Source organism: Parambassis ranga, chromosome 13 (genome assembly GCF_900634625.1).
Source record: "Parambassis ranga chromosome 13, fParRan2.1, whole genome shotgun sequence".
Classification (NCBI taxonomy): Eukaryota; Metazoa; Chordata; class Actinopteri; family Ambassidae; genus Parambassis; species Parambassis ranga.
The window spans coordinates 12513551-12527393 of record NC_041033.1 but is presented as its reverse complement, the minus strand read 5'-3'; the positions used below and the strand labels follow the sequence as shown (position 1 = coordinate 12527393).

The following is a 13843-nucleotide window of genomic DNA, read 5'->3' as shown; positions in this document are numbered from 1 at the left end:
GGCATCGGGTAATCTGCAGCCTGTGTGTCCATGTTGTGATGCCACTGAAGCCAGGTTTTCTCCGGGATGATGCACCCATCATGTTTGTATGCAGTGATCACCCTCAGGCCATGGACACCCAAACACCAGTCCTCAGATTAACCCAACACTCTGCTTATCAACATTAAAAACACCACTTTATAATCACATGACGTGTGATTAATAAAGAATTCCACCATTTCAGTTCACATTAAAGGCTTCAACTCTTTAAACAAGACATTATTGTGTGATGTGCTGCCTGTTTGGCTCATAAATCTTCATCAAAGGTTAATTAGTTAATTCATTGAATGCATTATTTGACTTTTTCTTGACTCTGGAATACTATGAGGACACAGATACTGTTTGGCGTAACAACATGCAGTGTGTCAGGTGTGTTTGACGTCCAGTACCTGTAGCTGTCAGTCAAGTTCACTGACCTGAACAATAGAGCTTTATATGTGACGTTTGACTTGCATTGCAGAGTTAAGCTTATCTGGAGGAAGAGGACGCAGTGATAAATGAGTTAGCAGAGGTGGGGCAGGATGTACAGTATGTGGAGGAATGTAGGTGTGCATGTGTTTGTCTTTACTGTCGTTTCTGAGGTTAAAAAGTCACCGTCATGACAGAGAGAGATGCCCAGTAACGATAAGGTGAAAAACACTGACGAAGAGGTGGGGTAAGGACAGAGTCGATCATTAAAACTAAAGCAGCAGGCTGCTCACTCAGTACAGGAGCTCTGCCAAAACAAAACTTCAATTTAGTGTGTGGATGAAAAGCCGAAGCTGCGCTCTAATGATCTGTTTAATCAATACATTGATTCCAAATAAAGCTGTTCTGCTACAGCTACAGTTCTTTGTTTATGGCACATATGCAGTGTACGTTTTTAGTCATTATTTGCAGTAATGTACAGAGTAATGCAAAGGAACAGGAGGAAAGTAACAACAAAGTAACAACAGACAGTGGATCACTGTGGGTGCATTAAACAGGCCACCATGTTTATGTTATTGTGGGTGCTTTGCATTTCATCTCCCTCAGCTGCTCAGTGTGATGGGTTCTCAGGCAAATGATCTGCTGCTGCTGTCACCTCACCATTTTCAGTGAAGGAAAACTTACTGCTGCTCTGTCTGCTAAGTAGCTTTTTCCTGAAACTGTAAATATTATAAAGATTTTCCCCGTTAGAGGATGGGAGGAAGACTCTGTGATCTGCAGCTAATAATGTTCGTCTCATGGAAAGTCTGTGTTGATTTCTTCTGAGTTTAAAGAAAGTGATCCAGTGTACGTGCTAACATTCTCTGTGCTTGATCAGTCCAAAACAAAAAAATACCACAGTTAGTGTAGACAGGTCTCAGAGTCAGGCTGTCAGCCTAAAATCCCTGATTCCCTTCTTTGCATCTCATTGGAATACTGCCTACTCTTCCTCCACTTCTGTGTTGTAACCCACCTTCACTCCTGTGCCTCCTTTGTGTCCTGTCTGACTCTCATCTGTAGTCACCGATACCTCTCCCTGCCTTAGGCTTTCCATGTATGCTCATGTAGAGGCAGAGAGACACAGAGCAACAGGTAACTAATGCAAATTAATCAAATCATCTGCAGATCATTAATGGAAGTACAATAGTTTCAGTGATTGATTAAAGGGCCAGTTTGTAAAAAATGTAAATGATTAGATTTTGTAAGAATTAAATATAAATATGTTTTTTTTTATTTATTTCTTGGTTTGAGAGATGATAGAAATAGCAGAGGCGTCTGTTATTGATGGTTTTGGACGTGGTGTTTTTGTGCAAGGGTTTAGTCGATTAGCTAACTTATCTTTGGAATAATGATATCTATATCTTTACAATAATGTAATAATGTTTTTAGAAAAATTGTAAACTGGAGTCAGTTATCTTTCAATATATGGTATAAAGTGGTCGGGCACAGTTTGTGAGGTGTGATGTGATGAATAATTGGTTCCCCTGCTGAGTCTTGCTCTCATTAAAACTGTCTGTAACTGCCGTTCTGTGTTTTGCTTGGTAACGATGGCGGATGTCACAGACACTGTGTGTGTTTGATTTGTGTTTAAGACAGATTATAAAGCAGCAGTGGTAATTTGCATAGGAAGCGAGGTCACAGGGAAAGTCCTCATCATAAGAGCTGTTATGAATTTAATGTGTGATGAGCTGTGAAATGTTGGACATCAGTACATCATGCACTTCTTATTTCATGTTCTTACAGCTGGAGGAAGTTTGCCCGTCTGTGCGGGATGCAGACAGAGGATCTATGATGAGCAGTACCTCCAGGCCCTCAACAGTGACTGGCACACGGTCTGCTTCAGGTACTGTTTAACAACTGCTCGCACACAGCCCTGAACAACAACACTGCACTCACATAACACTCTTCAGGTTTATGTGGTGAACGTACCAAGTCCCAGGTTTACTTAGCTTTGTTTTGGTCTCCACCATCGCTCATGGAAAATGTCTCTCCACTGAAGACACTCGCAGCATATATTGTTGTCATGGTAATATCATCATCCTCATCGTCCTTTGCATTTTATTCCCCAGCTCTACTGTTGGCTCATATTAGTTTGCTAAATTTAAGTCCCGACTTGTGTTTGTTTTGGACTATATAGGATCCATTTTTATTTTATCTTGGATATAACACATTTCTCCCTCTAATCTGTAAAATGGTAACATACAGCACAAACACAAACCTTTTGATACTCTGGGAAAGTTATTGGCAGAACGTTAAACAGGTTTTCTATATGTACGTGCTTCAGTGTCTCAAAGAAAGCCGTTAGATCAGACATGTTTGCACCTGCATGAGTTGCTGGCAAAGAACAGTGTAGGTTTGTGAATATTAGTGAATTTCTTCACATGTTCTTTGGTCTGGAACTGTTTTGTTTGTACACTAATCTATTCCCAAACCATCAATTCTGACAGAAACCTCCTTTAATTGGATCTTTTTGATGCATTTCCATTAAAAGAATATAAAAGAATATATAGACGAATGAATGTGTGGGGAAACAGCCCTAACTATGAGAAACTAAGGAACTGTGCGTCAGTGCAGAACATACAATCTGTAGATCCATTGTCCATGTATGTGTACCACTTGAAAGCATTATAGTAACACCAGCTGTCCAGATGGTGTCCACAGCTGTCTGTATCTGCAACCTTAAAGGATTATAATCCCATCCTTATTTTGTTTAGTATAGACGTTCAGATGTGATCTGAGCATCTCTGACCTACTTACTGTAATGCACAACACCTGAACATTGTGTTCACTATGTGAATCACTCAGGTAGGAGAGACATATTTATGACCTGCAAACCCTCGACACTGCTTCAGATTGATGAAACTGTTGCAAATGCTGAATAACAAGTCGCACACATACAGGAGCAGAAACACACCACAGGCTCCAACAGGTCCCGACTGGCTCACAGTCAACTTTGGTCTTCTGTAGATAAAGCATCAGGCTGTTTCTGCTGTGTTTGTTGCTATGACATCCTCTGATATTCAGCACTGAACTGTTCATGTAAACATGAAGAGAAAAATGATTAGGTTCAGAGATAGTTCAGACTCTATGACCACGTCCACAGCAGAGAAGAATGGGCAGGTTTGTGCATCAGACTTGGATTGTGCTGCAGCATGTTGTGTGTGGGCAGAGATATCACACGTGTCTCTGTGTGAAAGAAATCTATTAGTATTTTGAATTTTAAGCAGTGTATTTTAAATGACTTGTAAAGGGGAATTGTGGGAAATGTTTTTTTTTCACAGCAGGGTCACTATTTTGCAGTCGCACTGCATCATATTTAAAGTTTGGGCATCTATCCAGACTTTGTTTGTGATTCTCTATGCAACATGTCCTCTGAAGGAAATGTGAAGTTCAGGCGTCACTTTATCTTTAGATCAATACTGCCCCCTCAGGTCGTATGACATGTGGCTCTGAGTGCACAAACAAATAAAGAGGGTTCACAGATGGTTGAGACACACTAATGACCATCGATTCTTTCGGCACAGCAGGCTGCGATTTCAAATTTCTGAGTCTAGCTGAGAAGGAGAGTGTCATCTTTATATGAAGAGCTAGATTAGACAGTAGTCAGTGAAAACAATCACAATGTGGAATGTCCCTTATTTTCATACATATGCAGCCTTTAACTTCAATAATATAAATAACCCGCAATTAGTGCAGATACTCCCATGCTCATGCTGCTGTGTTTATTATTAATAGGACACACCAGTTGTTGTTGCTCTGTGTGTTACAGATCTTATGTAACACCTCCTCTTCTTTTCTGTCTAACATCCTTCATGGAGCTAACCTCGATTCTGACAAGCAGGAGATCAAATAAACCCGTGGAGGAGTTCTCCTAAAACATACGGCTTGTAGCTTATCACATCAGACAACAACCTGACTTCTCCCTACTGACTGAATACACACTGACAAGAGACGAGCACAATCTGAAGGTGCACCAAATTATTGACTTGACTCATAGATGTTAAATCAGTTTTATTACATACATTCTTCTTTATCAAAATCTGACACTGATGTGTGTGAATTTTCAAATGTGTGTTCAACGACACCCCAAGTCAGAATTCCAACTTAAAACATTAAAAGAGCCTCTCCCTCAAAGATGGCTGCCTGCATTTCTATTTCTGAGTTCACATCTGTTTGAAAGCATGTAAGGATGTTGGAATACAGTGGGGTTGTTGCTAATCAAAAATTGACAGAAGGATAGCGCAGAAGGATAGGTCAGATGGAGAGCTGCAGCTGTCCTACAGACATTCACCCACATTAGCTTCTCACTCCTTCAGGTCTTATGAGGTTAATATTCGATCTAAAATGTTGTTGTTTGCTGCCACTAGATGTAACAAAAGAGACACTTTCACTAAGAGCACCTTTAATATTTTTACATTTGTGAGTTGTCTTCGTGTCACTGCTCTTTTGTACATGTGAGCAGGTTGGCAGGTTGGCTGCTGCTGTGTGGAAAACTCAGCTCTCTGTGTGTCATTAATTTCCCCTGGCCGGATGTCTGAATGGGAAATCTGAGGAGGGTATCTGTGTGTGAGTCCACAATGGTTTTGTGTGGTGTGTTTGTGTTGGTGTGTTTGTGTGGATGGAGGCTTTCAGTTTGTGTGAACTCACTTCCTGTTTTGTTTGCATAGTTTTGACTTTTTCTCCATCACTTTGCATCATTAGGTGTGAGAGACTGTGAGTAGGAGACTGTGAGTCGCCCGTCTCTTAGTTGATTCTTCTCTTTGTGGTGTCAGATATCATCCTGCAGCTTTCAGCCCTGCTGCTCTCCATGCAGTGACACAACACATATCAGTGCTGTTGAATTAGTGTCAGAGAAGCCTTGTGAGTAGCTGCATAAAATTAATCCTCCTAGATGTCATAGTGATGTTTCCGGCTTCTTAGGAGAAGCTCTCAGGGAGGGCAGGGTGTCACAGCGAAGGAGAAGTTAAGACAAGAGATTGGTGAAAAACTGAGTACAGAGCCCACTGCAGCAGAGGTCCATCACTCCAGTGTAAAGGAAGATGGGGCAGGGGGTGGGAGAAGTGCCCAGAGTGTTTTCTGGAGACAGTTGGAGGTCTCCCTTGGGTGGAGTAAAAAAAAAAAACAGTTCCTCAGAAAACAGCATGTTCTCTGCTTCATGGGAAAATACTTTCACTGTTTGGACTTTTTCTGCCTTCTGTTTGTCCCAAAGCTGACCATAGCAGAAACTGTTGATCAGGAGTGCAGCCATGACATTTATCTAACATCAGGAATGAGCTTGTTATTGATCTGTTGCATGTCATTATGACACAGGCTGTTTTCTTTCATTTTGTATTCTGTTTGGATGTGTGACTGAAAACTGGATTTGAGGGGATTAAATTGAAGTAGCAGTAAGACCTGCGCTATAAGAGGGTGTGAAGCATCATTATGAAATGACTTTGGAGTCGTCTCAGCCTTCTGTTGCCTCTCGGGAATGAGGAATAAAAGGGATTTTTGTGTTTATTACTGTTCTGTGTGATTGTTTTGGTTTCAGGGTTTTCCTCCTGTTAAATTCATTTAAATGGTGTACTGAACAATAATGTTCTTTATCTTCATTATTGGTAACACATATTTAGAGATCAGACTGGAGAAAGCTTTATGTTTCACTCAGCTGGTGCTGCAGTCTCTCTGCAGTGCTCTGCAGGTCTGTCCTGCTCAACAAAAATATTTCTGCCTGGCCATCAGTTGCATCAGTGCTTGTTTAGCACTTCCTTTTAATTTCTTCACATCCAGGGAGCATCAGCTGATGACATGCACTCTGTGATCTCACACTGCGTTTAATGATGCTTCCACTTTCTGTTGCTTTGCAGTTTTGTTTGAACGAATGTGAGATAAAGTTGTTTAGACAAGGCTTACTGAAGGACACGCTGTGTGTGCTGGAGGACACGGATGTCTGAAACATACAGACACTGACAGGAGGAGAGTCTGATTGAAAGTATTGTACAATGCAGAAGTGTTACAGTGAGGTTTATTAACAGACAGCAGCAGCTCTGCAGTGACTCAGCTCATTCTGCAGATGAACTCTGCCTGGAAACAGAAGCTGCAGGACATCTTGATGCGTAACGTCGACTCTGAACACTGACAGTGTTGATGTTCTGACTAGAACAGATTCATTCAGATAAACAGAGTGATTCTGGATGAGTAATGATGGCACTGCAGATTTCATTAACACAGCTGAGCAGTCTGAGTGATGTTCACTCTGTTTGTTCATCGAGAGTAAACAGCTTCCTTTTTCCTAATTAATCAAGTCATGTTTGTCCAACATGTTAAACATTCTCATGTGTGGGGATTTTATTTTTCTAAATAATGATGACACAATACATCAAGCTATTCATTAGTTAATGATTTATCACAAATATATATGCAGTACAGGATCAGAAAGTTTTCTGTGACTTAAATAGTTACAGCTGCTTTTTGCCTTTTGTAATTTTACTGTTCATATCTTTGTAGCTGTAAATTGCATAAAAAACTTTTTACATTAAAACAAGCACATATTATGGTACTTAAGGAATAGTAGGTAATAGTATAGCAATAAGAACATATGTATTCAATACTCATCTGACCTCTGTGACCTCAAACATCCATATGGGATTCCACCTGATTTCTTTTTTCCACTAATCACTAATTAGCATCAGCAGTGATTAAAAAATCATCTTGTCATACACAAGCACACACTTGTTGAATTATGTGCTGATATGGATGAATGATCACAGTGACACTGTTTCTAAACTAGCACTGTCTTTTGGCATCTCTTTATCCACTCCTATCCATGAGCTAATATCAGCGGTGATGTTCTGTGAGCTACACTTCACTGTGTGTGATAAGGAGCTGTTGTCTCACTTCACCCTCAAAGCACTTCACTGCTCCTGCAGGTCTGTTGGTAAATTTAATTATTTAAGAGGAAGTGGGAGAGTTTAATAGAAGGTGGGTTACAGGAAAATTTGATTTGTGTTACCAGGATCTTCAACTGGATTGATGAGTGCAGGAAATGGACTGTTGACTGAACGCAGAGCCTTTATGAGGTTTATGAGGAAGACTCAGCTGTGAGGTAGGCAGGGCTGCCATGGCGAAGCCTCGCAGGGTCAGGGCTGCTCCCCGTGGACGAGCAGAGAGGACAGGAAATGGCTGATAAAGAAGTGCGACCTCTCAGTGCAGCTGCACAGAGAGAGGAAGTAGAGGAAGGGAGAGACAGGGAGAAGAGAGAGAGAGACACTGATGCTTGTGACAGCTAGGCTGCGAGAACGGGTGAGCTGTGCTAGTTAAACATCAGAGCTGCTGACATGAGTCAGTCTTCAAACTGTCAAAACAAGGCCTTCGCTCCCATGGGTGACATGTCAGCAAAGATCCAACACAGAAGGAGGAGGCTGCAGCCCAGAACGTAAGTGCAACCATGAATTTCTAACAACTGAACATCAAAAAAACTTTGAAAACTATAACTAACATTCAACTGACCCACGTCCTCGTTTTCATTCAGGTCCTTTGATTTGCAGTCGACTAAATTTAACTAAAGCTGATCATTAGTGTCATTAGTGATTAATGTATCAATAAGAGAGTCTGTAACAAGAAAACAGCTATAATAGACCCTCACATTACTTAGAGCACAATTTTCTGTCTCGATTTGTCTAATGAACTGTCCAGATAGGAAGGATATAGTTTTGCTTCTTATATTTAAGAACTTGGATCTTGACATTTTTTAATAAATTGGTAAAACTTATTGTGAATCATAACATTAGAGTGAACATTTTTTCTTCAACACTTTCTCTAAATCCTTTCAATCAAAAGGATCATAAGGATATAGATATAATGATAAAAAATGGCAGTATAACCGCTCTATTGAAAGTACATACGCTGCTCTCTGTGTCTATGAGATGTAACTGAAAACATTTCTCATTTCTCTTTAAGTTGTCTGTCACTTCCTCAAACAGACCACACACACACACACCAGCTCATTGTGTCGATCACACTTCTGTGTCTGTGGATGTGTTAGTTTTGACTTCCCTGTTGTCAGACAATGAATCAAACCCGCATGTGACTGACGAGGTCCATGTGTCTGGACTGTTTTCTGTCCTCATTGGTTATCGGTCTCTGACTGTCACATGCTGGACGCTAAGATGAGAGGGCAGTTTTCTGTCTGTATCTCAGGCAGGAAGATCAGTCTGATGTAAAGGCCACCAGGCTGGCAGAGGAGAAATGCATGAGGAGAACTCAATTTAAAGATGTTGATGCAGATTCTCAAATCATTGGCACCAGAGCACAGGGAACACTGATGTGATTTTAGTCCATTATAAAATAATGGAAGAAAAAGAAGAAGTCTTCTATTTTGTGAAGCCAGTCAAAAACCTTCATTCTCAGTGACTCTTAGCTGCGTCTGGTCCTCCTCTCCATCATGTCCCATAGAGTTCATACTCTGATAACACTTGCAGAGAGGAGAAAGGAGTCGTCCTGTGTGCCGGTGCATTTTTATTAGCCTTTCCCTCAGCTCTAACCTTTGGCCCTCACTGCTTTACTTTAATCACACCTTGGAAATTCAATTTTGTTGCATTTGGAGCAGATAAGACTTAAAACCTGAATGTGATTTTTTTTTTTTTTAAAAAGGAAAAAAAGAACAAAAAGAAGCAGATTAAAGCCCTCACATTGTCATGTCTGTGAGTTCTGTTCATATTTGACCTTAACCATCTCAAACATGCTTAAAACACAATATGTATAGAAACAAAAGGTTTGTGTTTTTAAACCAGCATGTTTGGTGCTGTTTAAGTGCAGAATCCTTTGTTCACATTTCTCAGCACAATTAAGAGTACATTTAAATGAACAGTAAAAGACAGTTTATGTCTTGATTCACCTAAGTGAACACAGAAGTGAAAACAGGTTGATAAAACCACCAGGCAACACGCCCCACAGACAGAAATAATTAACTGGTAGTAAACAGCAGAGAGTAGCATGAAGGAATGTTTGGTGGTTTTTTCATTACTAAATATACCAACTACAAGTGGGTCCCAAGAGTGACTGTAGCCTTTCCCACTGCAGACAAAAGCCACATGTTAGTCAGTCTTACAGTTATTTCTGTCCAGTTTTAAAGAGGTTTAAGTAGCTCTATTCAACAGAGACACCTGATAATGAATGAGAGCTGCTGAACAACACTCATCGGGGTTCCCAGAAGCTTTTTTTTATTTCCCCTCAGTGGAACAAATGAGAAGGCCTTGGACTGAGTGTGCTGGTAGTCTGTCGGTCAGGCAGGCTCAACAGTCACAAAGAAAAGTGCTGCTGTGCACTTCATTTACTCACAGTCTGCCAGGGCTCCTGTTTACCGACTGAATGGACCACAGGGCCTCAGATAGGGAGATCGTCTCCCACAGTCTGAAATGATAATTCAAAGCTGGGCTATTTCTACTGTTTACAATCCACAGCCTGCTCTTTAGAAGCAGGGGACACTCAGAATTAAAAGGTTCCTATCAGTGTTTAGAAGGTGAGGGGGCAGACTGAACACAGATTGGCTGTGGGATTTCCTGGTTGGGTTTGAAGGGAAGGGGGGGTGATGAGGTAATGCTGTTTTTTTCTCTATAAGAGGGTGACATCATTGCTGTGGCATTCTGTGTTGCCATGGCAAAGGAGGAGGGAGGAGAGGGGGGATTGATAGAATGGGGGGCACAAAGAGGGGGCGCCTGGGAACGGGATGGATGTGTCTGTGTGATAAAGCTGAATATTAAACCAGATTTGTTCACGCATAAACATCTTTATAGACTGCGCAGACTATTTATTACACACCTGTCTCACAGGTAGATTTGTTGCTGACAAAGCTCGTTGATACTTTATTTTTCTGGAAAATATTGGGGTGGAAATTTGGCTTCGGACCAGGAATCTCAATCTATTCATGTCTTCTTTGAGAGAAAGACCAGGGTCGCCCAGACAGTCTGCCCCTCTTTCTGTGTGTGTGTGTGTGTGTCCTGTCTCTTTCCCAGAGAGTTCTTTCTCTTTGTCTTTGAGGATTTCAGCAGCTTACCCTATGAGTAGAGTAACAGCCGCTGAGCAGACACATTTGTTTCTGCCACCATCAGGCTTCACACGCTTGATGTCTATTGTCCAATTAGTCCTGATTTTACTAGGCGGCTGGCAGACCTGCGTATTGGTTTATTGATTAGAAGTATGTTTCTGCTGTCTTTGCAGATAGGTATAAGATGGATGAGGCTCCACAAGCTCGAGGCAGATGATGGGAAATTTAATAATTAATGCAAAACTGCATGTCTGCATTTGTATGTCTGTGTTTTTTCGGTGAGGTGCGGCTCCTTGTAAATCTTTCACTCTTGCATCTGTCACTGTAGTAATAATCCCACTCCACACACCTTCACTAGGACACAGAATGTTTCCTTTTGACCCATCCTTCTTCCTGTAGCCACCTCAGCCCACGCGTCATTTAATGACCTGTGGTTACATTTACACACCCACCAACACACACACACATCACAAAGTGCTGAGCAGAACTCAGAACTGGTTGGTCAGCAAATTTTGTGTGGGAGTCAGATTAAATTCTAGTTCAGTGAAGAGTCACCCATGGAATAAACAAAAACAAGAGCTGCATGCTGTAAATGTGGATGTTTAGTATGTGGCAGAAGACCAACATCAGCTTGGAACAGGTCTTAGTCGCTGCAGAGCAGATTCACATTCAGAGCTCAGGATGTCAGTTCAGTTTCACCAACACAGAGGCTGAGTTGATGGAATCATTTATCCTCTATAAATAATTAATCATCTATCTGCTTGTCTGCTGTGTGTGTGTTTGACCTTAACTTAGCTCAATTAGAAAGGTGGTTTGTAGCTGTAGGTTGCAGCTGATGATCATTTTTATTGAGTAACCAAACAAATCTAAAATCTAAAAAAAAATACATTTCTGAAGTGCATTTCTCAGGTTCACAGTATTTTTACATCCTTTCCCACTTTTAATTTCCCACTTTCTGACTGTTCTGCTCGTTCATTTCAGCTGGGACTAACTAATCATGTTGGGTATTGACCCAGGTCAGGCTGTCAGCATGATAAATAGATGAAGAGTTGTTCAAAAACATATTACACCATGAACTGTCCAATGAGATCAGCACAGTGGGAATAATAAAGATAAATTATAGCAGCATGTGCAAAAGCCATCAGTACTACATACACACATGTGCAAACAATTTTTAAATATTTGATCTCTCTATCTATATATTGACATCATTGGCAAGTATTGATTTGGTACCACTAACACACTATGTGTTCTTGCAGTAGGCTGTACAGCAAACCAATAGCTAGAAATCTTTTCTGTGTCTGGCAGCCATGTAACATGAGAGGATGCCATCTTTGAGTACAACAAGAATCATTGGCAGTATTTCACATGGTGTGCACGTGCTGTCATGCATCATCAACCTCACAGTGCAAAACTATAGATGGGACTTTGCTGACGGTGCTTTTTATGACAAAAAAAATGCTCAGATTTATTTTGTCCTGGCTCCCTAGTTGGAAATCGCAGACTCGAAGTTCCCTTTAAGAGTATAAGCCTGACAGATTATAGACAGTGAGTAAGTAAACATGACAGCGTTCAGCAGGAGTCACACTGTAGGCGGCTCAGACAGAGGAAGGTGAGAGGCCAGGGAAAAAAAGCTGCCTGCTTTTGACCTGGAAAAGGAATTTATTACTCTCTCAGACACTTTCAGTTAATTCCATCAGGGATTCGAGCAGGAGGGGGACAGTTGCTGATTTACTATCTCTCCTCCCTATGGTTCAGCTCCTCTGTCATTGGTTGTTTCCTACCCTTAGGGATCCAGCTGGGTTTCATGATGTCTGAAATCTGCTCTGTTCCCTCTCACTTGTCTGTGGGAGTTATTTATGTGTGAGCAGCCTTGTGTCCTAGGTCAGTGTTTCTTAAATCAGCCCATATGATTGTGTGTTTACTTCTTTATATTCTTTCTTTTTTTTATATTATTTTGCAACAAAACATTGTGTTATTTATTTATTTTTTTAATTTTTGCATGATGAGGTGTCAGGGCTTAGCAGAGGAACTGCTAAGCTTTCACCGAGTTAGATATTTTGGAGCATTGTAGCTGAGTCTATGAAGGCTCTCTCTGAGTCTTTCACACTGGTAATCCTCTTATGCCTCTTAGTGCCAGTGCTCACACAAAAACACCAAAAAGTGAGTGCACATTCGCACACTAACCCCAATCTCAGAACCAGGCTTCCATTTTCATTGTGTGCTTGGAGTAGGGTAGTCTTGGGGTGTAACTGCGCCTGTCTGCTTTACCTCTGAGATAGGATTCTTGAAGGTAGAAATTCTCCATCTGGGAGTCACTAATGTATTCACTCATATCTTTAATACTCTGTTGCCACTCCCAAATCTGCCCAGAGACATTTCTCCTGCTTTTTTGGTGTGTATGTTGCTCTCAGGTATGACTTTGCCTCAGCAGGGGGTTTGCAGAAGGTGTGTGTGCGTACGGCGCAGTGGAAGGCAGTTACTCAGGGGCAGAAAGCCAAGACAGCTGAGTAGCTTCTGGCTGGATGCTGCGGACGACTTCTGAAAGCCTTGACCCACTTCCAAGTCTTCCAACTCCCAGCCACCCCACCCCCCTCCCCCAAACATGCTGCATACTAAAGCAGATCTACCGCGATCTGCTGAGCTGCAGTGAAGCTCTGCATGCAGACACTGGGGAGACTGGCTGTGTCTGTCTAATAAATAAATTTGCGTGTGTGTGATAGTATGTGCTGCAAGGTTATGTGTGCAGTGTAGAAGGTGAAAGACCTTGGGCAAAGTCACAGAGAAGTGCTGTTTTTGCTAAATATATTCATAAGTCCCTGACTAGCTGTTTACCACCCAGCCAGCAATGTGAGCAGGAGTCCTTTTACTGTGAGAACGAGTGAAAAAAGGAAATTAAACTCTAGTATTTTACTGCTGGTTAAGGTAACATTTAAAATGAGAAAAGAGAATTTTGCAAATCAAGATTTATTCATGTATTATTCACATATTTAGTATTAGATATACATATTTTAGCCCCTAATAGATGAGTTGAGTCCAAAACTCATATTATACTAGATTTTGAATGTGGTTTCCTAAATAGCTACTTCAACTTAAAGAGGGACAGCCTAGTCTGATGGACCAGTTTCTCTCCATTCTTGGCTCTTGGGTCGTAGCAGCAACCTAAGTAGGGAAGCACCTAAGCTGGGAGGGGCAGTGGCTCTACCCTGCACTCCTCCTGGATTTTATTTCATTTCATCCTGTTTCCAAGGGAAGTGATGTTTGTAATGGAAATGTAATGTAAAAATATAGCCATAGCCCTCACAAGATGCAAACATCATGGCACAGTCAGTG

General features: G+C 41.3%; 1 protein-coding gene across 2 annotated transcripts in view; it reads left to right on the top strand.

Moving 5' to 3' along the window:
• limk1a (LIM domain kinase 1a) overlaps positions 1-13843 on the top strand; it is a 38444-nt gene that overhangs the window by 367 nt on the left and 24234 nt on the right. Inside the window, exon 2 of one of the 2 annotated variants that reach the window (XM_028419846.1) lies at positions 2230-2329. In XM_028419846.1, coding sequence (XP_028275647.1) covers positions 2230-2329 — 100 coding nt within the window. Of the gene's footprint in view, positions 1-2229; positions 2330-7664; positions 7901-13843 lie in introns of those variants that run through there. The other variant, XM_028419847.1, reaches the window with a different exon arrangement.